General features: G+C 41.5%; 2 protein-coding genes across 2 annotated transcripts; both read left to right on the top strand.

The window, feature by feature from the left end:
- The first annotated feature begins 72 nt into the window (after positions 1–72).
- On the top strand, positions 73–10,843 carry klhl12 (kelch-like family member 12). Its single transcript, XM_084553849.1, has 12 exons — positions 73–597; positions 1,447–1,673; positions 1,817–1,970; positions 2,483–2,700; positions 3,473–3,622; positions 3,739–3,853; positions 3,937–4,043; positions 4,131–4,326; positions 4,453–4,611; positions 5,099–5,197; positions 5,280–5,466; positions 7,973–10,843. The coding sequence occupies exons 1-12, from the start codon at positions 540–542 to the stop codon at positions 8,097–8,099; spliced, it is 1,797 nt and encodes a 598-aa protein (XP_084409975.1). The 5' UTR covers positions 73–539; the 3' UTR covers positions 8,100–10,843.
- A 94-nt stretch (positions 10,844–10,937) lies between these two features.
- Positions 10,938–14,923, top strand: tuba5 (tubulin alpha 5). Its single transcript, XM_084553850.1, has 5 exons — positions 10,938–11,094; positions 11,795–12,020; positions 12,704–12,852; positions 13,677–14,357; positions 14,434–14,923. The coding sequence occupies exons 1-5, from the start codon at positions 11,092–11,094 to the stop codon at positions 14,725–14,727; spliced, it is 1,353 nt and encodes a 450-aa protein (XP_084409976.1). The 5' UTR covers positions 10,938–11,091; the 3' UTR covers positions 14,728–14,923.
- The last annotated feature ends 9,436 nt before the right edge of the window (positions 14,924–24,359 follow it).

Below are 24,359 nucleotides of genomic sequence, written 5' to 3'. Positions count from 1 at the left end.
CGAGGACGCGCGGAAGGCATCTTGTTTCTGGAGCGCGCACGTAAACTCACGTAATGGTCTGTTTACGTCCTATCTGTGGAGTCGCTGCTGCTGTGACCTGCTGCAGCTTAGTCAACGATATACAGTAGCCGGATAAAAGCCCCCCTTCGGGAGATAATATGACGTTAGTTTGACATTTCAGGCGTGTATGTCCTCACGGAGGCCGCGCAGAGAGTGACCTAGCAGAGGTCATCATGGATTAGCTGTAGCTGAGTGTTTTTTCCTCAGACAGTGTGACTGACAGCAACTGGGACAAGGGACTTTGGTGCTACTAACGTTAGCTAGCAAGGCAACTTAGCTAGACGTGTTGAATCAGCTTTACTGCTGCGACAGGTATTATACAAATTCTTGACAAGTTCTTCTGTGTGTGTCGCTTCGTGTGTTGTCTTCCCCTGGCCACCAGCTCACTTTGTATAGCTGTGTTTTCTTTAGTTGTTGTTGTGTAGCGTTGGTGTTAGCCGTCAGCTGTCGTTGGCTGCTGCTGCTGCTGCTGCTAGCTAATGTGTAGCTATAGTTATTGCCTCCCAGTGGTGGAAAAAGTAATCAGATCTTTTAACGGTAAGTTGCATTAGCAATGTGCCACAGTGCAGAAATACGCCATTAAAAGGAAATAAATATTACTACACAAAAAAAATTAAACCTGCATGCAAGAAGTATTTTGTTTTTGTAAGTTATTATAATGCTTCTGTAAAGTGGGATGTTTGTTTCTCTGACTTTTTAAATGATCACACGTGGATCATAATATGTATTATTCATACAGTAACTTGGCACATCATTAGGTACTATAGTGAAATAACTACGAGCTGTTGATTCAGTTGTGTTTTCCTTTTGGAGGCAGTGATTTTAGTACTATTGAATGCTAACACATGTTTCTGTTGTTTTGACATTTTGTAGTCAGTGGGCTAAGCTAAATAACAGAAACACCTTTGTGTTTAACTCAATACAATTCAACAGCACCACAAACTACATCCTCCAAAACGATCATACAGTTGAAATATGAATTATTACGCTGTTTAAACAAAAACTGAATATTATAACAGTCAAGATGGGAGATTTAATCTGTTAATTGCTTATCTTGTTTAGAAAATAAGGAAAATATCAGTTTTATATACTCCTATAGATCCATGTGTCCATTTTCAAATGTTTTGACTGAAAGTATTTCATAATCATGCGTTAAAATAACTATTTTAGATTGTTAGCGCAGATGCTGATTAACTGTCTGTCTTACTAATCATATAATTGACTTTTTGTTGCATGTCTAATACAGTACATACACAAACACTCACTCTTCTAATGCCTGTTTGTCAGTAATGGAAAGTTTTTATGGTGTTAAGGGTTGTTATCCTCACTGCGTGCGGCCTTTATTCCCTAAGGTCGATCTTAACAAAGGCTGTCTGTTTATTTTAGATTCCTTGACTAGTTTGAGATCCTTGAGAGATTCTCAAGGCAGCATGGCTCCCAAAGACATCATGACCAATTCCCACGCCAAATCCATCCTCAACGCAATGAACTCGCTTCGCAAGAGCAACACACTCTGCGACATCACTCTGAGGGTGGAGAACACAGATTTTCCAGCTCACCGGATTGTCTTGGCTGCCTGCAGTGACTACTTTTGTGCCATGTTCACCAGTGAGGTACAAACATCAACAATTTATCGTGCAAAATAGTTTTTTCCCCCAGTCTTGAGGCCATGTTATACTTTACTAAACTGCAGGGTAATACTTCAAGTGCATAAATAATCTCTCAATTATACGTTTGTGTTGTTGTGACTCTGCAGCTTGCAGAAAAGGGAAAATCTTTTGTGGACATTCAGGGGCTCACTGCATCAACTATGGAGATCTTGTTGGACTTTGTCTACACAGAGACTGTGCTGGTAACAGTGGAAAACGTACAAGAACTGCTTCCTGCAGCGTGTTTGTTGCAGCTCAAAGGTGAGTTTAGGGGTGCCTGATGTACATTGGTTTGAGAAGTGCTTGAGTCTCATTGTCTCATTGTCATTGCAGGGACAATGTGTCCACGGGCCTGTGAAAGCCTTTAGTTTCTGTAGAAAGTTTTTTAAAATTTATTTTAAAATGCTTAAATATGGTCTCTTGCCTGCTGCAGATAGTAAAGGTTTTGTGTCCAAATATTGACTTTTGGGACATGTTAAAATTACCGGTGTGACAGTGAATTGGGGACTATCAGACCTGTGGCAAACACTGTCACTACGGTGAGCTGCTAAGAAGCTCAGCTACCTACAGTGTGTAAAAATCCACCTTTGTATTGTTAGCTTTTAATCAAGTTTTGGTTGTGTTAATGTAATTAAGCATATCATCAAGTATTACTATTATTATAGACTGCAGGTTTGTACAGAAAAAAAAATTGTTGTTCTGCTTATCAGGGTTTGGACAAATTTGAGTGATCTATGTGGGTTTGTATACAAACATATCTTTGTTTTCCTCAGGAGTGAAAAGAGCGTGCTGTGATTTTTTGGAAAGTCAGCTCGATCCCTCCAACTGTCTGGGTATCCGTGACTTTGCCGAGACTCACAATTGCCTTGACCTGATGCAGGCTGCCGAGCTCTTTTCCCAGAAGCATTTCTCTGAGGTGGTCCAGCACGAGGAGTTCATGCTGCTCAGCCAGACTGAAGTTGAAAAGCTCATAAAATGCGATGAAATCCAGGTAGGTAAACTGGAGGGTTTATATCCTCTGATGTTGTATGTGGTTGCTACTGAATTTTAACTAAACTACTAACTAAATGATGATTTTAAAGTTGCATATAGTAATGAGATATTTGCTCTTAATATTAGTATTAATGCATGCACTACAAGAAAGAGTTCAGTCTCAAGTTGCCATGGATGAAAAATGGTTTGACGTGTGAATTGCCTTTCACAACTTACATGTTGTCTTTCAAACACCTGAGCGTGAAAAGAGAGAAGCAAGTACTAACCTGCTGTAATCTCAGGCAGTGGCCCCCCAGTTTCTCTCTAGTTTGCGGATTGGCCTGACAATGAAATTGCAGAGAAGTAGACCTGATTTAAGTTTGCCTTTGTGCTCAGGAAATTCCTGTTTCCCAACCACATGCCTTGCGTTGTGAAAACACAGTTATTATCACATGATGATTTATAGATCATCAATTCTGTCAAATTGTTCCTCCTGTCATTTCTGTTATTTTTAAAATAAAACCAGACTATACATGTGAGTCACAGTCACGCATAATTTGACTTCACTTAAAGTTTTCTCCGTCATCTCCAAGGTGAGAGTTGACGGCTTGCATTAGTTTTAGGAGGCTGCGTTGTTTTACTGTTGCACGTGATGTCTTTGCACTTCAAGAAAGACGGAAAACCTTTATGGAGAATTAGCAGAGCTGCAGTGATTGCTATTTTTTTAATTAACTTGTGCATTCTCTCTCATCGCTGTGATTCTTGTCGCTCTGTATGTCGTCTGTATGCAGGTCGACTCAGAGGAGCCTGTGTTTGAAGCGGTGTTAAACTGGGTCAAACACAACCGAAAAGAGCGAGAGCCATATCTGCCAGACATGCTGGAGTTTGTTCGAATGCCGCTGCTTACCCCTCGCTACATTACAGATGTCATTGATGCTGAGGTGAGCCAGGCGACACACAGCAGGTTGTTGTGTAATCATACGCCGAGCTTCAAATGAAATATCGCCCGTTGAAGTATTTATCGCACCGTAATTAAGCGTGTTTTTACACGTTCCAGCCTCTCATTCGGTGTAGCCTGCCATGTCGAGATCTCGTTGATGAGGCCAAGAAATTCCACTTAAGACCGGAGCTGAGGAGTGAGATGCAGGGCCCACGCACACAAGCCAGATTAGGTAGGTATCCTGCTCTCAACTGTAATTTGGCTAAATGCATGTCTTTTGTGTCGCAGCTTTGTAATCCACTATTTTCTTGTCAGGTGCCAAAGAAGTGCTGCTGGTTATAGGTGGCTTTGGCAGCCAGCAGTCACCGATAGACATCGTTGAGAAATACGATCCCAAAACTCAAGAATGGAGCTTTTTACCTGTGAGTCTTGAATATTACAAACGTTGCCTTGTGTCCTTTTTTTTCTTCTCAGTGATTTGCTGATGCAGAGAGTTATGTCTTATACAGAATATTGCAAGGAAAAGGCGTTACGTGGCCACGGTGTCTCTCCACGATCGAGTTTATGTGATCGGAGGTTACGACGGCCGGTCCAGGCTCAGCTCTGTGGAGTGCCTGGACTACACAGCAGACGAGGACGGCGTTTGGTACACTGTCGCCACCATGAATGTTCGTCGAGGCCTTGCCGGAGCTACGACGCTCGGAGGTGAGGGAGCATCTGTGCCGGATGACATCTTTATTAGCTTTCCCTTTCTGTGAAATCCCTAGTGAAGTTTCCTGCTCTCTCAGAAAATTATACATAACACTTGTGGTGTTATTTGACTCTTGACAGACATGATCTACGTTGCCGGTGGCTTCGATGGCAGCCGACGTCATACCAGCATGGAGAGATATGATCCAAACATCGACCAGTGGAGCATGCTGGGGGATATGCAGACAGCTAGAGAAGGAGCTGGTCTCGTGGTGGCCAGTGGCCTCATATACTGTCTGGGTATGGAGAAATAGTCTTCAGTCTGTCTCACAATCTGGTCACTTTATCAACAGTCTAAATGATGTCCTCCAGCTGTTAACAAGTTTCAGACTTTATCTTTAAGAGCTCGTTGTCAGGCGGTAATAATTCTTGGCTGTCTGGCAAATGAGTCAGACCATCGTCCAGTTCTGCAGTGAAGACACTTTGGACTCCTTTCCAGTTGTCATGATTTTGTACACATTGCCATCAGAGAACCCCTGCAGGACAAAACTAAATTCTTTGGGGGATAACAAACTCTAAAAGATAAACAGACTTGAAGATACAAACATTAGAAACTATGAACAGGCCTTAGTAAAACCCTCTCTATAGGAGCCTTCTCTCAGTTTAAAAAGGAATATCTTCACATCATCAAATACAAGATTAGCTCCATTTGTAAGAACTCAGAATATTTAAGCTTCGACTGATCTATTAGCCGACCAACCATTGCAATTCTAAACTTCCCTCACAGGTGGATACGACGGGCTAAATATCCTGAACTCGGTGGAGCGGTATGACCCACACACAGGCCACTGGACCAGCGTCACGCCGATGGCCACCAAGCGGTCAGGTAGGTAAGAAAACGCATGCAGTGGAATGTCGCCGCTGACTGTGTCGTCACTGTTAGTCTGACTCCTTCACGCTGTTTCCAGGGGCGGGTGTGGCTTTACTCAACGACCACATTTATGTGGTGGGAGGTTTCGATGGCGTTTCACACCTCGACTCTGTTGAGGTCTACAACATCAGAACGGACTACTGGACGACTGTAGCCAGTATGACGACTCCTAGATGTTACGTAGGAGCGACGGTCCTCAGAGGACGACTCTACGCCATCGCTGGGTGAGAAAGAGTTTCCTATCTGTCATACTCTTGTAGAAATACTACTCTATAAAAATCACACTCCTTGTTGTGTGCCAAAAAAAAAGCAGAGTCTGAGCCCACTACTCTGCAGTTTAGCACTCTGTCAGAAATGTAACTACAGGTTGTGGCAACGCAGACCAGAAGAACAGTGATTGTTAGAAAGTTCATTCCCTCATTCACTTCTCTCAGCGACCGGACACAGACGTAAAATTCTCCCTCCTTCTGCCTCATACAAACCATCTGCTAGGGTTGGTTGTTTATCATTTATTAACTTTAACTATAACTTAACTTTAACTCCAGCCGCCATGGTGTCAAGTGTCCAGAGAAACTCAACACAGCTGACTAGCCAGCCAGAGTTTTGTTGGCGTAATTACAGAACGATGCTGACACACCAGCACAAATATAAATGCTTACGCTGAAAAAGGGCCTGTCCAGAACTTGCATTAAGATCCGATCTGGGCGATCCGATCACATGAAAGACAGGCGTGAACACCCCCAGGATGCATTGAGAACGCATTTGAGAGATCTCTGACCAAATTTGGATTTGTTCTGGATCGTGTGTGTCCACATTTGTCCGCATTTGTCCACATTCCTTTGGTAGTGTGAACGCCGTGCGTCCTGAGTCACGTTAAAGACCGCCTATACTCAAAAGGGGTGCTCCTGGGTCAGTGGAGTTTTGCCTCATTCATTCAGGAAAAAAAACACATGACCGTTATTATAAATGATCGGCTGGAAAGGAAAAAGCACCGTAAGTGATGTTTGGTCATTAGTAATGAGAGACTTTTAAAGTACTCTGTCCTTGTACAGTAGGTGTTCATTAAAATATAAATAAATCTAAGTAAGAATTTATAAACTAAAGTATTTAATATGAGTCCACATCTGTCATCAAATAACGTATCAGCAGGTGATTAATTATTGATGTGGTTATGTTGAGGTATGAGAAGCTGTGTGTGGTTAAGTTAAGAATCACTGATGACTTTATTTACCTTTGTTACTGGAGATTACAGGGCATATGGAAGCTTTTAGGGTTGGAGTTATAATCTGAGTTTGGTGCAGGTCTAACTACCGTCAGTTAAATAATAAAATTTAACATTTGCGCCGCACATTAAACAGCGCCGTTCTCACTTCTGGAGCAGCAGTGGAGCTCCATTAGAGACAGCAGCTGTTGAAATATTCTGCTGCTCCCCAGATGAGGTTAGGGTTTATTTGCATACAGAGCGCAAAACTGAGATGGGATCTGGAGATGCATTTGGAGACGCATGTTAATGCAAGGTCTGAACATGCGATCGGATTGCCCGGATCGGTTCTTAATACAAGGTCTGAACAGGCCCCAGGCTCTGCGTAGAGCTGTTGGAGAAGTACAGACCAGTACAGCATATGTTTGAAAAAAATGATAAACTTTAGAAGCAACTTTAGACTTTGTCTCATGATGAAGATTCACACGAGCTTTGACTAACAGATAATTTGTTTTTGTTTTTTTTACATAAAATATGGATTTTCCTGACTGTCTCCTCAACAATCAATAACACTGATGTGATATGTAGATGTAGTATTGTAATGACATTTAAAAATCTGCCCTTTCAATGAGGTTGAATTTAGATTTGGAAAAAGTCGGCACACAGTCATGAGTATTTTAACAGCTGCACCAATGAGACTGTGTCGACACATACCGTGCTAGATCGCATAACCCATCTATTGGCCTACAGCAGTGGGGGTGCAAACACAGGAGGGTCCAGCCAAGATGCAAATTTGTTCCGATTTTGCTGCGGTGTTGGATCATGTTTCTTGGTATCATAATCTGCTGTGCAGTATTTTGGCATCTGACGAGCCAAACTCACAGATTAGTTACTGAAATGAGACTTCTTGGGTTGTATTTCTCTCCAGGACGTGAAGCAACATGTCTTCACCAGCGCACACCTCCACATCTGTTTAACACCGCTGGCTTTGTTGCGTCCTCCTTAATCCTCCATTCCAGTATAATCATTAGTGAAAATCGTTTGAAGGACAGTATTAGACAAAATGCATTTCATGTCGTCTTACTTAACTGACTGACAAAGCCAACATAAAGTCTAGCTTCCAGACACTGGCTTAGGACCTACAGGTGATTACTGACGCTCTGACGCAGGTAATACATCATTTTATGATGTTTAAGAAGCAATTTATATTTTGTCTTTTATTTCATTCTCAGATAAGTTGACACTGGCAGCTGAAGATGAGTCACTTCAGTGTTTATTTTCTCACAGTTGTTGTTAAATTGGACCTTATGTCTTCAAGTGCAAATAAACAAAGACAGATCTAGTGTGAGACACAACTAGTTCCGATTTATGTGAATTCACTTTGACTTAACCTGCAGTATGCTGAAGTGGTGTAAGAGGTAGTCATTGTGTGGTATTGTAATTCTGCTCAATGCCTTTATTCAGCTCTGTATCACAGAGCTTTGTTTATTGTTGTGATACAAACTCTCAGTTCCTCTCCATTTCTCCAGATATGACGGAAACTCTCTCCTCAGCAGTATCGAATGTTACGACCCGGTTATCGACTCCTGGGAGGTTGTTACTTCAATGGCAACGCAGCGGTGCGACGCCGGCGTCTGTGTGCTTCGAGAGAAGTGATGTTTGCCAAGAACCACAAGAGGAAGAGCAGGCAGGAGGACAGGCAGCTAGACTTTAATAAAATGCCACTAAAACTGAACCACAAAGGGAGATGTTTGTTCGCCAGTATGCAAATATATACTCTCCAGAAAAAAAAACAACAACAAAAAAAAACAAAAAGAAGGACAGCAGCAGTTTGTGCTGCGCCTTCGCCACTTGGACTGTGCAGATTCAGCTTCGCCGTGGTATACTTCACCTCAAAAGAGGCCTCCAAGGAGCCCATCGCCACTTGCATGACTCTTCGGTGGTACTTGTGTCTGTCGTTACCTGTGAGATTATTTTTTCAGTCAGTCTTCAAAGTGCAATATATTTCTACTCATCATATGAAAGCGTAAAACGATGGAGCACGTTTAGGCTCCACTTGCTGCTATATGCCTTATATGACTTTGGCCTACATCAAACTGAACATCCACGTTGCCTCGCATTCGACTTTGATGGTAGTTACACTACATTAGCTTGTTATCAAGTGAACTCATGTGGCATTCGCCAGTTCGTGGATGGGTCAACATTTCACCCCCTTTTTGTAAATCTTCCTGTAAACAGTGCTTTTAGATTGAAATAACTTTAATACAGATGGTTTAATACTTAAGTGTTTCTCTCAGAAGATATATTTAGAGATGAATATTGTTTTAGAAAATGACTGAAATGTACCAGTCGATCATTTTGTCCCTCAATGTGACAAAAGTGAAACATCAAAGTATCAGGTGCATGTGATTTGTTTTTTTCTTCCTCAGCGTAATGAACATGTACATGTTGGATACGAAGTCCCAACATCACTGTTGCCTGGAAAAAGTAAATAAACACAATGAGAACGGACTCATTTGATCTGTGGTTCATACTAACACCTTCCGAGAGACATACACCAATCAGGCATAACATTATGACCACCTTCCTAATATTGTGTAGGTCTCCTTGTGCCTCCAAAACAGTTGTCCAGGCTGTCCTGTGGCGTCTGGCAACAGTCAGTGGTTTTAATGTTGTGGCTGCACAGTGTATATAGTAAACCTTAAATGTGGGAAATCAAAAAGCGGCCTTAGTACTCAGTAGTTGAGTAAATTGTTTTCCTGCACTGTCAGTTAGCAAGTACTACATACATACATGCTAACCCGCTGCTAACCATTGTTAACCATTAACTGTTCACTAGCATGTTAGCATGCTAGTGAACAGTTAATCCCAAAGCAGTGCAGCTTCACACATCTCGTCTCAGTCTTGTTTGCTTCTCTGTTCTTTCAAACTCATGTACATCAGATTTAACACTGCTCACGTGTCAACCAGTAGAAGCTGTTCCTGCTATTGAGTGAGTTCATTTCTGTTGGAGGAAATTCTGTCTGAACCATTCACTCGGCTGCATTCCTGCTGCTTTCAGAAAAAGAGCAACCTCCCGTTCAACAGACTAATAATTAATGCTGCCAAAACACATCACCTCGCGGCAAGGTTTGTCACCTATCAAGATGAAACTCTGGTTTGCAACCTAACTCTGCTGAAAGGCTGTCTTTCTACTCGTTGTACTATCATAAAGACATGATTTAAATATGACTAAATAAAGACAAATATCCAGCTTAGTTTAGTTACAGTCAGAAAACACTCCAGCAGAAACGATGGAGAGGTCCAGATTGATCGCAGCATGCTTGTTGACAGCTGCTACCGTAGTTTCTACGCAAAGAAACACCTCACTGAGGATTAAACTGGTTAAACTAGTTGAGACTTCCACCGAAAATGATTTTCCCTCTCAGGCTATCTGACTGTTTAATAAAAGATAATTGTTTTAGGCTCAGGTAAGGAAATGTGTTTGATACTTTTATCTTCAACTCGAATCATGACCTCCAAACTTCATTTTGTGACCCTTCAGAGCAGGGGTCGTACCGATCAGTCGACTGGTCGACTTTGCTGCTGTGCAGGAAGACGACTAGTCGCCGATCACGTGACAATAACAACACAGACGCCTCAGAGAAGACAGGTGAGGAGCCCAGTGGGTCATTGCGGCGAACTAGCAGCGGTTCATCAAGTGTGTGGAAATACTTCACTAAAGATGACGCCCATACTACCGTGACATGCAGAATATGTAACTGAGTACTGAAATACAACAAATGTACTACTGTAATGCACATAATCTGAAAAGGCATACACTAACGCCGAGCGAGTGCCACATACCAGACTGATGGTGTTTATGGTGTTGACTTGGTCTACGGCCGACAGTATAGTTTGTGTTCAAGCTTCAATAAACTTTCGAAGCTTAATTTGTGAGAGATGCTGCAGTATGTATTCAGGTGAAAAATACAGATTTCATTGTGTGCAAAGCATTGCTTTCTACCGTGTTTTTATGTGTGACGTCATCGACTAGTCGACGTGGACTCGACTTTCACCACATATTAGCCGACTTTAAAAAATCTGAAGTCTTTCAACCCCTACTTCAGAGGGGCCAAACCTTTAAGTTTGGACCTTAACATCCAGTCTGTTTATGTACAGCTGCAGAATACATGCTGCTTATTGCACCAGTATAATAATCTCATAAACATATTCACAATAACGTGTCACATCATTCATGTACTTTATATTCTTGTAGTTAAGGGAGGGTTGTGAAATAACAAGGGGGGCTGTCAAGTCAGGGAAATATGAGAACAAGATGATAAATCCACCTGCTTTTCTTTCTTCTGTAACATGCAGGTAACAACAAGCCAGAAAAGGGACTAAAACAACATTTTGAGGGGGAACTGGCTTAATGCAGGAAAGTTATCATTCCTCCCTCCCTCACTCCCTCCTCCCGAAGTCCTGAATCAGCACCGTCAGACACATATAAAGGGCAGCAGGCAGCGGGCGGGACAGAACGGAGCTGTGCTGGCGGAGACTCGTTACTCGTCCCGGGACGCTGCAGAGCAATTACACTGTCTGTCTGGAGCCTTTTGGACAGACGATAAACTTCAAATATCCTGAAACTTGTAAGAACTGCAGAAACATGGTGAGTAGATGTATTGGGGAAGATTTAGTTTTGTTTCCATATATTGTATCTATACCTAGGATGTTGCTTTCTCTGCAAATGTCCCCAGCTTTCTGCAGTAAATGTATTTATGTGTATTTTGATCTAATAGTTGTAGGAGTTTAACCATACTGATTTCCAGTCTCTTCGCTACTGATAGTTTCATCGTTACCTTGAAGCCTTGTTAACTGTGAATATTTCATCTTTCATCAGCTTTCATGTTTGCCTTAGTCCAACATGCCTTACAAATGTCACTCAACAACAAAAAATCATCTAAGGGGATGTTCCCCCTCCAGGGAAAACAAGCTGAAATTCTCAGCATGTTGAAACACGCGCTCTGGAATATGCAATAATCAAGTGTTGGAATAAGCTTCTCCTGTTTAGACATTGTTCACGCCTAACAATTGGAGGAGTGAAACTCAAATACAATAAGGAGCTAGGATTATTCATTAGACTTCTATGGCAGGACATACTTTGATTTTCTTTTTATACTTTAATTATGACATTGAATCAGTGTTGAACTTAAAATAATGATAAATGAGAAACATCCGCTCTTTAGAAATGCGCAGTTTAATTTCTAGTTGTACAATGGGTTTATTTTTCTTATTTGAGAACTGAGATATGCTATTGTATTTGACTTCTTTTTGGATCATTAAGTTTTGAACTTTTTTGTCCTTCGCAGAGAGAGTGTATCTCCATCCATGTAGGCCAGGCAGGTGTCCAGACAGGGAACGCCTGCTGGGAGCTCTTCTGCCTCGAGCACGGCGTCGGCCCTGACGGTGTCTTCCTGGATGTTCCTGCAGAAGGGAACTGCCGTGAAGATCCATTCAACACTTTCTTCAATACAGGGAGCTCTGGGCGCCATGTTCCCCGGGCGATATATGTAGACCTGGAGCCTACAGTGGTTGGTGAGCAGTCATGTATAACTGTTTGTCCCCCCGCTCCTTATCTCGTTTCTATTACTACACCCAGCCTCCAATTATGTGCGCTTATATTCATCTGGTGACGCATCCCCATCCGCGCCATGCAGGTAACCGCTGATAGGAGCACTGGTATCCAAGCAACAAGTGCAGTGGTGACACCTTCGGCTTTTATTTAGTGTGTACATAATAAAATGAAGACTGCAGCCTTCAGTGGATAACAGTCAGAGAGGAATAGTTTGTTCCAATATGTCCTTTGAATTTACACTGAAGCTGCTTTAAACCTGGAAGACAAATCATTTTTCACAACTCAATCTTCGCTGCCACTTCACGTTTAAAATGAATAAAGTTCATATTTTAGAATTAAATCAGAGGAACCGTGTATATGTATATTGCCTGTATTAGTTATATTTTTGACTTTCAGATAACCTCTGTCCTGTATCACATTTGAGTCCCCATTTTAACACCTTCACCACTAAATTAAAAATCATTTTACATTAAATTCCCTTTAAATGAGCTGTGAAAAAAATAGTAAAATTGAACACGATTATACCAGAACAGTGAGTTGGAGTAGAAGATTAAAGATACGACCACAGCCTAGAACGGTTTGGACGATGACCTGTACGTCTACATGTGATAGCTTCAGGTCTGAATTAAGTCTTTCTTTCCAGATGAAGTGAGGGTCGGAAAGTACAGAGATCTCTTCCACCCAGAGCAACTGATCTCTGGAAAGGAGGACGCCGCCAACAACTACGCCCGCGGCCATTACACTGTCGGGAAAGAAATCATTGATGGAGTAATGGAGCGGGTTCGAAAAATGGTCAGTAGTAATGAAACACAACAACCTTGAGGTTTCCCCGTTCAACAAAGGTTTTCATACAACACATTGCAATTGCAAATTTTCCTAAATCTTTAGTTATTTGGTTGAATAGTGATGCACAACTGATCAAAACTGCTGAGAACTTTCTGTTAACTTTCCGTTCTGGGTTTAGAGATCAGTCTTGTATGCTGAGTCTTCATTTCACAAGAGCCTGTTTTCAGAGCAGACATTTTGACTTGTCTTGGCAGGGAACACCCAAGTGTGTTCATGCTGACTGCATTTGATTTCAGGGAGCGGGAGATTAGACATTTAAAGGAATAGTTTGACATTTGGGGACTTCTTTCTTGAAAAGACGCAATTTATAACAATGCTACCAGTCTCCAGTCTCAGTGTATAGATTGGAGTGTTTACACTAACACTGTGCTTACACTACGACCGACAAAAGTTACAAAATGGCCAAGTGTGGCCAACAAGCCCGTCAGCAAGTCACAGTTGAAGCTTTGCTCAAGTGCTTGTTGATGTTGCTGGTGAAGTCATCCATTTAATATGGCAAACTTGTTATCAGCTTGGTTTTTTTAGCTTTGAGTGGTGTTTAAATAAACCTAATAAATACTGTCTGCTCCTGCTATGACTAAAATTGTGCTATGAGGACAGTAAGAGTGACCCAGAATGGTTTCATTGATTCAATTTACAGATTCAGGTGATGATTCATTGGTAGAAATGACCTCTTAGTTACATGTCGTCACATTGTCATCGGATGGCTGTTACTTTAGAAATATGTAGCTACTTTGAGTCAATGGAGACCGTTGTGTTCATCTCATCAGACGGACCAGTGCACGGGCCTGCAGGGGTTCCTCGTCTTCCACAGCTTTGGAGGGGGGACTGGCTCTGGCTTCACCTCTCTGCTGATGGAGCGTCTCTCTGTAGACTACGGCAAGAAGTCCAAGCTGGAGTTTGCCGTCTACCCAGCTCCTCAGGTGTCCACCGCTGTGGTGGAGCCCTACAACGCCATCCTGACCACCCACACCACCCTAGAGCACTCCGACTGCGCCTTCATGGTCGACAACGAGGCCATCTACGACATATGCCATCGCAACATGGACATCGAGAGTCCTGGTTACATCAACCTCAACAGATTGATTGGTCAGATCGTTTCCTCAATCACCGCCTCCCTTCGTTTCGATGGTGCCCTCAACGTGGATCTGATGGAGTTCCAGACCAACCTGGTCCCCTTTCCTCGTATCCACTTCCCTCTGGTCACCTATTCGCCCATCATCTCTGCTGAGAAGGCTTACCACGAGCAGCTGACTGTGTCTGAGATCACCACCGCCTGCTTTGAACCAACCAATCAAATGGTCAAGTGTGATCCTCGTCACGGCAAATATATGGCATGCTGCATGCTGTACCGAGGAGATGTCGTCCCAAAGGATGTAAATGCCGCCATTGCAAGTATCAAGACTCGACGTTCCATCCAGTTTGTTGACTGGTGCCCCACCGGCTTCAAGGTGAGAAAAGATATGAAGGCAGAGGGGTACAGCTTGAGACATTTCATCTTTCTGATCACTCTCTCTGTCTCATCAGGTCGGCATTAATTACCAACCTCCAACCGCGGTTCCCGGTGGAGACCTGGCCAAGGTCCAGAGGGCTGTGTGCATGCTGAGCAACACGACTGCCATTGCCGAAGCCTGGTCTCGTCTCGACCACAAGTTCGACCTCATGTACGCTAAGCGGGCGTTCGTCCACTGGTATGTGGGCGAAGGTATGGAGGAGGGGGAATTTGCTGAGGCCAGAGAGGACCTGGCCTGTCTGGAAAAAGATTACGAAGAGCTGGGCCACATGAGCGCCGATGATGAAAATTATGACGAAGAGTACTAAATCTTGTGAGAGCTTAAGCTGTGGTAGCAAAACGGTTATTGTACTCTGATTTTATCTTTATCTTCTAAGCTACAGTTAGTAAAAGTCATTACCTTTGTCTCTGCCATGTTTTTATAATCTAAGTTTTAGATTAAGGAAGCAGAGATCAGAGTTGCATTTGAATTGTGCTCTTAAATAAAATTTGTATTAGAAACTTGTTAGAGTCACAGTTTTCTGGCGCAGCCATCGAACGTACTGTAGTTGCACCACCACTTCTCTGCTCTACGTGTTCCACATAACCTAAATATGAACATGCAAACAAACTGCCTACTGGTGAAATAAGAAGTTCAGTATAGCTTTTCCGCTGACCTTATTAAAATCCCAAAAGCACTTACAGTATGCAACACTTCCCTTTAAACTGGTCTTTCGTATTTGATTTAGGTGAAAAAAGGAAGCAAGAGAAGAAGTTCTATACACTAACAGACAAAATATAGACATTTCATTTCCTGTCAAAAAGTTGGTCACAGAGAAAGAAATGCACAGTACACTTTGTGAACAGAGACATTACTTGTATTGAACGTGAGTTAAATCGCAGTCATAGATGTCTAAACAGACCTGTTTTAAAGGTAAATACACCAATCACAGATATAGAGAATATGAAATAAAAATCTTTGTTACACAAAGAAATTTGTGATCCCAAACGGAACCAGTGCACTTATGAAACCAGTCATCATATCTTTTTTCCCATGTTTCTTTTTTGTGATCAACTTTTTATTTTCTTTTTTATACTGAAAAAACTTACAGGTACAAGTCAATAATACAACAATAAATCATAAGCCACGTATTCATATATACCCATACTTATAAACGTACTGTATAGATACATGAAAGTGAACAATAAAACTAAAATAATAATAAAAATAAAATAAAATAAAATAATAATAAATTACATGTGCATGTAATAAGGTCAAAGAAAAAATAACAAAATACATAAATAAAATGATTACCCCAAACACAATCCACCCACCCCCTGGATCCAGATTCCAATAGCCTTAATCACACACTACAGTTAAAGCGCACGGAGGACAGTTAGGAGCGAGTTCCAAGCCTCTATTGCGGATTCTTTGGCTCCGTGTACTCGAGCTGTCGACAACTCTAAATAGACAATGTCCAGGTACGTTAAAATCCATGCTCGGAAGGAAAGTGAGTGAGGAGGTTTCCAGCGTGTGGCAATTAGTTTTTTTGCAGCTGTGATTCCCGCCAGCAAAGCTCTCCTCCCGTCCAGTGTCAGACCCAGCCCTGACAAGTCATTTAAAATTAGTGTGGTAGGCAAACAAGGCAGCCTGATCTTGAACAACTGGGACAGATTCAAGGCAACCATTTTCCAAAATTCCGCCACTGGTGTGCACTCCCAGAACATGTGAAAATAACTGCCGATCACTTTGGAAGAACATAACGTACATGTAGGATCATTTATAACTTTCATCAAATGAAGCTTCCTAGGAGTAAAGTATATTCTATGTATATAATTATAGTGTATTTGTTGATGGTCAGGATTTCTGGATGCTAAACTTACATCAACCCATACTCTATCCCAATTAAATGTAGCTTTCAAATTTGGGATATCTTTCCTCCATGTTTTATCTAATGCCAGAGGTCTGTAAGAGTGTCGCAACACGAACCAATAAAGTCTTGAAACAAAACCACTTGTATTTCTAACAGAGTCGAACAATTTGCGGATTGGGTGTGTTACAAGAGGGCTCTGTAATGAAATACCATTGTTTTTTAAGGTAGATCTCAGTTGCAAATAAAAGAAAAAGGAGGTACACGTTATACCATATTTAATACAAATGTCCTGAAAGGTAAGTAACCCCTTTTCCCCAAAGATATCGTTAAGTGTACAAATGTTTTTTCTTTCCCAGTCAGGAAAACGAATGTGTTGACCTCCGATCAACAATCTATCATTGTTAAATATTGGAGTATGTGGGCCCCATCCAGAAGAACAACCAACTAACTTCTCCACCCTCCTCCATACAAATAATAAATATGAAATTATGGAACCAAATCTTAAACGACATTGGTGGACTGAAATGTTAGAATGCAAAAAGCTAGCAAACGAATATGGGGCTAGTATCTGCTCCTCTAGGGCACGCCATGATACCTGAGCATTAGGTTGAAACCAAGTTAATAAAGGTCGAAGTGTAAAGGCCCACTTATAAATTTTAAAGTTTGGGAGAGACAAACCGCCGGCTTGTCTTTCTCGCTGCATTGTGGTGAGATTAATGCGGGGTCGTCTACCACGCCAAATAAATTTTGTTATAGCTGATTGTAATTTACACCAATATTGAGGGGGCGGAGGAAGGGGGAGCATTGAGCTCACAAAATTGACTCTGGGCAGAATATTCATTTTAATTATAGCTACCCTGCCACGGAGTGAATTTGGCAGGTTAGACCACCTGTCCAGATCTGCAATGATTTTATTAAGTGTATTACCAAAATTGTTTTTAGCTATTGTCTGTACAGAAGAGTAGATATCAATCCCCAGATAAATAAAGTTTTTAGAAACTGGAATGGATGCAGGGATAGAAACATTACACATGGCCTGATTCAAAGGGAGCAAGGCTGATTTCTGCCAATTTATTTTAAAACCGGAAAGCTTGCCATAATCTTCAAAGGTTGACAAAACATGTGGGATACATTGCACTGGGTTGTTTAAATACAATAAAACATCATCAGCATAAAGCGAAATGTGATGGTGTGTTCCTCTAATGGTAATTGGAGAAATTGTGGGAGATATACGGATGGCCTGTGCCAGTGGTTCAAGAGAAAGGGCGAATAACAGAGGGCTGAGAGGACAGCCCTGCCTCGATCCCCTCGATATAGCAAAGGGAGGAGAGCTAGTTTTGCCTGAAAGCACCACGGCTGTTGGGTTTTTATACAGCACCTTAATCATATTAATGAACGGCATGCCAAATCCCATAAACTCAAGCACTGACCATAGAAAGGGCCACTCGAGGCGGTCGAAGGCCTTCATCGCATCTAGTGAAAGAACAGCAGCAGGGGAACTCAAGGTTTGAGCACCATCTATAGCATGCAATAGTCGTCTAACGTTATCCGTTGCCAATCTAGACTTTATAAACCCTGTTTGGTCACTGTGAACCAACTCTGTCATATGGCCTTGAAGCCGCCGGGCCAGTAATTTGGCAAAAACCTTTAAATCTGCATTTAAAAGTGAAAGGGGCCTGTAACTGGAGCACTCGACCGGATCCTTTCCCTTTTTAAGAAGGAGTGAGATTAAAGCCGAATTAACATCTCTCGAAAATGAACCCACTTCTATTGAATATTGGATCATGTCCACTAGCAGTGGACCAATCAAAGGCCAGAAAGTAAGATAAAATTCGGGTGGGATTCCGTCCGGCCCTGGTGATCTACCTTTACGCATGTCTCTGACGGCTGCTTCACACTCCTGTAAAGTAACAGAGGCATCTAGTTTTACAGAGTCATCTTCGCTAAGGCGAGATAATTTAATGTCATTTAAGAAATTATTGCAGGCATGTTTATCAAAATGATTTTCCGAACTATACAGCTCCTGATAAAAGGAGGCAAGAGAAGCATTTACTTTTTTTGGGTCAGATTGTATGATGCCATCTTTATCTTTAATGCAAAAAATATCAGCAAAGTGCTCATCCTTTCGAAGCTTCATTGCTAGGAGATGACTGGGTTTAGAGGAGTTAAAATAGTAAGTTTGCCTCGTTTTGTGCATGAGGAATTCTGAACGGCGTTTCAGAAGAGAGTTAATCTCTTTTTTAATCATTTCTTTCTGTAGGGCTGCATGATCATTAAAATTATGTTGCAAGGTGGCATCAAGAGTTGCATATTTTAATTCTAAAGCCTCCAATTTGGCCGAGCGCTCCTTATTTCGTGTTGAGGCATATAAGGTGGTGTTGCTTCTTATAAAGCCCTTCACTGCCTCCCAAAGTATTCTAGGATCAGAAACAGAGCCGACATTAAACTCCAGAAATTCGCTAAAATTGCTTTCAAACTGAGTTTTAAATGTTTCATCTCGAAGTAAGGATGAGTTAAAGCGCCACCTAGGGGCTTTAGTAGAAGATGGACGAACAGTAACCGAACAATGTATTGGTTTGTGGTCAGACCAGGTAACTGGAATATAATGCGCATTTTGAATATTTTGAAATAAATCTTGGGAGGCGAAGATAAAATCTAACCTCGAAAAGGATTTATGTCTCCCTGAGTAAAATGAGAAGTCTTTTAGAGAAGGGTTTAACATACGCCAAATATCAACCATGCCTGTATCAGCTGCCCACTGGCGTAGCGCCTCGGATGCAAGACGTTGGTCTCTGGTCTCAATGCCGCCCGTTTTGTCCATACTGCTGTCCCAAACCGCATTGAAATCTGCCCCTAGAACTAAATGAAATCCTGTGAGATCAAGCAAAGCTTTAGTTAATAATCCATAAAAAGCGGCATCAAATGCGTTAGGGGCATAAGCAGAAATAAGTGCAATGTTTTTCCCATCCATACGGATTTTGGCAATGGCCATCCGACCCGCATCGTCTGCCCAAGAGTCAATCATATCAAATTTCAGTTTTCGTTTACACAGTACCATTACTCCTCTACATTTAGTAGATGCAGAAGAAGTTGCAATGGGGTGATAAAACTTATTAGCTAAGCGACCCGCATCTTTGGATAAAAGATGTGATTCCTGAATCATAGCAAAATCTATATTTTTCTTGCGGAGAAAATCTAGTACAGTAGTTCTTTTATGTGGAATGTTAAGACCCCTGGCATTGACTGAAATGAGATTAAGAGCAGTCATACGCTAAAAGAAGTTGTAAAAAATAAAAAATAGATGAAGTTGCCTCCATAGTAGTAAGAGAGAAGTCTGGATCCAAAAAAAAAAAAAAAAAAAACACCCCAAAACAAGAAAGGACAAAAAACATCAAAAACACCAAAAAGAGCAAAGGAAGGTGAAGAAGAAAAGTACTTTCAAACCTTCCTGACAAGTCCACAACCGGACAACTAACTCAGAGAACTATGAGTTTCTGGCCACTCAAGTAAGGCAGCAACACCACCAATTATCAAATATCAAAAATAGCAGCAGTGTGAACTTTTTTTTTTTTTTTTTTTTCCCCTCTTCTAGCAATAACACATCTGGTTTGTAAACATTATGTGGCACCTTTAGCAGTCTGTGACATCTTTGGACAAGCTCCCCATCCCACATACACACCCCGTGGATCCACATCACTTGTAGCCTAGGCACAGATACAGTATGAATGCACACCTACTGATGTACACATATGGCCTATAGATTATGCCAATAAAAACAATAGTGATGACGCTGGGATGAAGGAGCAAAACAAAACAAAACATTCCCATCTTCAATATAATGAAACGAAAAATGTTCATCTAAATGTCCATCAGAGAGGGGGCTGAAGATATGAAGATAAACATAAATCACGTTGTCTTACCCAGGTCACCCTGACGGGGGATGGGGGGGGTCATTTGAAGTCAGTGTCACTTACAGGTTTTTGATGCATCTCAGTGCCTTCTTGGGGTCATCAAAACGATGCTTTACCCCGCTTGCTGTTGTGAATGAAAGCACAGCTGGATACCCGATGCCAAACGGGATTTTAGCTGAGTGAAGCAGACGTTTACACTCCAGAAAGGAGTGTCGTCGCTCCTGCGTGGCCTTGGAGAAATCTTGATAGAAGCTTATTTTGTGATTCTGCCAACGGACGTCTCCGATTTCTCTCGCCAGTTGTCTCACCCGCTCCTTCTGTTGAAACCTCAGGAAGCGCACGATGAAAGGCCTTGGGGGGGCTCCGGGCTTAGCTGGCAATAACGATCGATGGGCACGCTCCAAATCCAGACCCCCTTGGAAGTCATCTCGGAGGATTTCAGGGAGGGTATCTCTCAAAAACGATATAGCATCTTTATCTTCAACCCGTTCTGGGAATCCATAAATGCGTAGATTAACTCGCCTTTCCCGGTCCTCATACTCAGTTAGCTTGGCGTTCAGCCTTTCAACTTCAGAAGCCGCAGCCGGGGGCGAGTCGCACCGCTGCCTCTCTGCTTCTTCTAGCATGTCCAAACGAGCCTCGGCGCTAGTCATCCTGGTTAGCACGTCAGCTAATTTAGCTTCGACCGCCTCGACAGCTCTTCTCGTTTCTGACACGTCTTTGCGGATGTCTGCAAAGTGTTTGGTTTGGTCGTTGAGGATTTTCGTTTGAGACTCTGATAGTTCCTGAAGAAGCTCATGTATTTTAGCAATGGAAGTTGACTCATCCACGGGCTGCCGGGCAGGCGCAACAGGAGAGGCCGGGTTAGCTCTAAGGCTAGCGTTAGCCCTGGTGCTCTGTTGTTGTTGAGATGCACTTGCATCATTTTTCCGGTTATTCGGCATATCGGTGGTGAGAAAAAGTTACAATCGGCAATTTGTGAGAGAAAAATGTGGGAAAAAAAATGCAAAAGCCGATATATTCACACAAAATGTCAAAGGGTGGTGCCGCAGCTCTCAGCCTAAGCAGCCATCTTACTCGGCGTCATCACGTGACCCCTTTTTTCCCATGTTTCTAAATGTCATTTGTCTCTTACCATGTCTTCTCTTGTCTTGTCTTGCCAAGACTGTTGCTTTCGAAACTTCTTGTTTAGCTCTATTCCCAGAGAGGAAAAGGCTCAGAAAGTGAGACTGTTGATCTTTATAACTGACTGTGTAATGACATTGCTTAACATCATTAACTCTTTATAAACCTGAAAGGAGAGTGTTCAGTGGAAGATTTTTTAATCATTAGTAAAGGAATCTGGAAACAAAATACTGCTGTTTCCCACTGCTGGAGGCAATGTGCACAAAATTCAGCCGTAGGCCATGTTATTTAGCCTGCACAAATTCTACTGTTGTGCACATTATAGATTCTATAAAAATACTAATATTTCCTATGGCTGTTATGTACTCAGCTAACTCCCCAGGGAAACAAGTCACAAAGGCATGTTACATATTGTTGTAAAGGTCTCATTGCCTATGAAATGTAGGCAAAGGACCATAAAATACCATACACCCTAATGAATGACCTACTTACTAGCAGATGAATACAAAAGATTTTGACAAACCTGGTATACCAGGTTTGTGGGTGGAGGGGTTGGGGATCGCTTATTTTTTTTCTCATAGTCTACCATCCTTGTTGCAGCAGGCTCTTGGGGTTACATGGAGATTGATGGAAAACCTGCAGACTATCACCAAAACGAACCTCTAAATTCTGGTCTGAGTCTGAAGGCTTCAGGCTGCTCACAGGTTGACAAGTAGATAGAGCAGGTCTGAAATATGGCCTGGCCATGAAGAGCCTTAAAAGTAATCAGTATACTCTTACGGTCAATCCTAAACAAACACGTAGCCAGTGTACAATGCTAAAAGTGGCATGATGTTCTGTCTTTTACTGGTTTAAATAAACAGTCTGTTGGTTGACTTCTGACTGACACCTGTTAAAAGGCCAATGTCACCTTAGTGCTTACTCTGGGGTTTTCAAGTTCTAGGATCTGTTAAGCATCTTGAGACAATTTGTATTGTTATTGACAGTATACAAATAAAACTGAATTGAACTGAAAGACAAACAAAGCCTTCTTTGCTGACTGCAAATACAATATTAGCTATAGAACTATTTCTATCATGAAAACTAACTATAATTTTAGTTCATGACACATCCCAGTATAAAAATGTCACACAAGTGTCATCATTTTTCTCAGGGCCCTTCTCAGTGGTATTTATACATACATAATTTTATTTATACATTATACATATATATTTAACTTGTATTGCAAACTTGTATGCAAATATATTTTGTGAAATTAGGGCAAAGGCAGCGTCTACCTTTGATCTCAAATTCAAATGAGTAGAGTAGCGTCACTTTCACTTTCACTTGATTTATGTTTGAAAGTTTGAAGTGTGTTTGTAGTAGCAGCCATTCACCGGTTTATTACAGCAACCCTGGATTTGCATATACGGCACTGTGCAAATAAACTTCTCCATCACACGGGACCATCAGGGGAGACGTCTGATTAAAATACAGCCTGAGACATGATCAGCCATATAAAGAATGAGGAACAACATCATAGAGTGAGTTGGGATTACAAGGGAAGAGCCATAGAGTTAGAACAGTTATGGATTAGATTCATATTTTTTTCCCCTGAACTTTTTTGGAAGTTAATTCATAATGAAAACTATTCATATCATTAATTTTGCATGTATACACACTACAAGAGGGAAGTGAGAAAGAAAAGTGCTACATTTTAAACAGATTTTCTCTCTCTTTCATTTCATTGTGTCTTGATAGCCGTCCCATTAAACAGCTGACAGTGTCTCTGGTCCTCTCTGGTCCTCTCTGGTCGTTAAGCAGCAGATGTCTTTTTATGAGAAACGTCCAATCAAACTGCTGCCTATTTAAACAACAAGTCCCGGCAGCCGTGAAGGTGTCACCTGCACATATCCATCCGCGCGAGTGTAAACACAAGACATTGTACAAAGAGGAAGATTGTTTCACACACTACCATTAACCATTTCCTTATAACACGGAGCGAGACGTTGTGCACAGTCAGACGACATGTTACTGAGGGCCGATGCTGGAGTGGAAGAAGTCAAGAGTCGTTGCAATCGTTGGTGTAAAAGATGGTGTGTAGCATTTGAGGCTGTGGAGGCGTCATGGTCTCCCGTGGACTGCAGACGAGTGTGTTATCACGTAGGATTTACTGCACTGGATGTGACCGTGTTCATTTGTAAATAGTGATAACACAGGCGGGACCTAGATCATTAAAAAACCCTGCATTCAAAATTGAAAAGTACCAAACAAAATGATAAAAAACATGTATAAAGTAGGACAACTAAAACCAGTTGTTATGTATAATGCACTGTATAAAAGAAAGAGTTAAATATTTACATACATTTACATTGGACTTTTTGAAGTGTGAAACGTCATTGGACTTTTTAGATGTCTGACATACATTAACAGAAACATGATGCCAGCACATACAAATCTACAAGTTTGTATTAGTAAAAATAAACATCAGGTTTTACCTGTTTTACACTTGAAGTCACTGCCACCATACAGCATGAATGCATTTTTAACAGTGCGCCATTTTAATGCTGCAGCTGCAAAGGGTGGGGCTGACTGCTTGGATAAAGTTTTATCTTATCTTAATCTTTTATTACAAATGCAGCTTTATTTGTTGATTGCATTGAGAGGTATTAGTCTGATCTGGGGAGTAAACAACTGCCTACTGAATTTGTAGTGGAGTTTAAACAAGTAGCAGTACAGTATAAAATTGTATTTATAATTATACTACTGACTACTGGAAATGCTTGTGCTTTGATTAAACATATAGCATTCATATATCCTTTGACTTTTGTCAGTGAAGGGTAATCTAATTATATAATTATTATACATTTCTATAAAGGTTTGAGTTTCAGATGTTGATTTTATCTGTAGCATTTACATTTATACAACAGGGAGGCTTCATCTCTTATTAGTTTAACTTTAATTGGACAGTATCCTGCTCTAGGAAACTATACAGTGAAGTTACAAAGCATCAAGACATGAAAAGATTAGATTCATGATAAAATATTATGATGTATTGTTTATTATGTACAG

The sequence above is a fragment of the Chelon labrosus genome, assembly GCF_963514085.1.
Source record: "Chelon labrosus genome assembly, chromosome: 10".
In the NCBI taxonomy this organism is placed as follows: Eukaryota; Metazoa; Chordata; class Actinopteri; order Mugiliformes; family Mugilidae; genus Chelon; species Chelon labrosus.
Note: the sequence above shows the minus strand (reverse complement) of the source record. Positions and strands in the feature narration are given on the sequence as shown.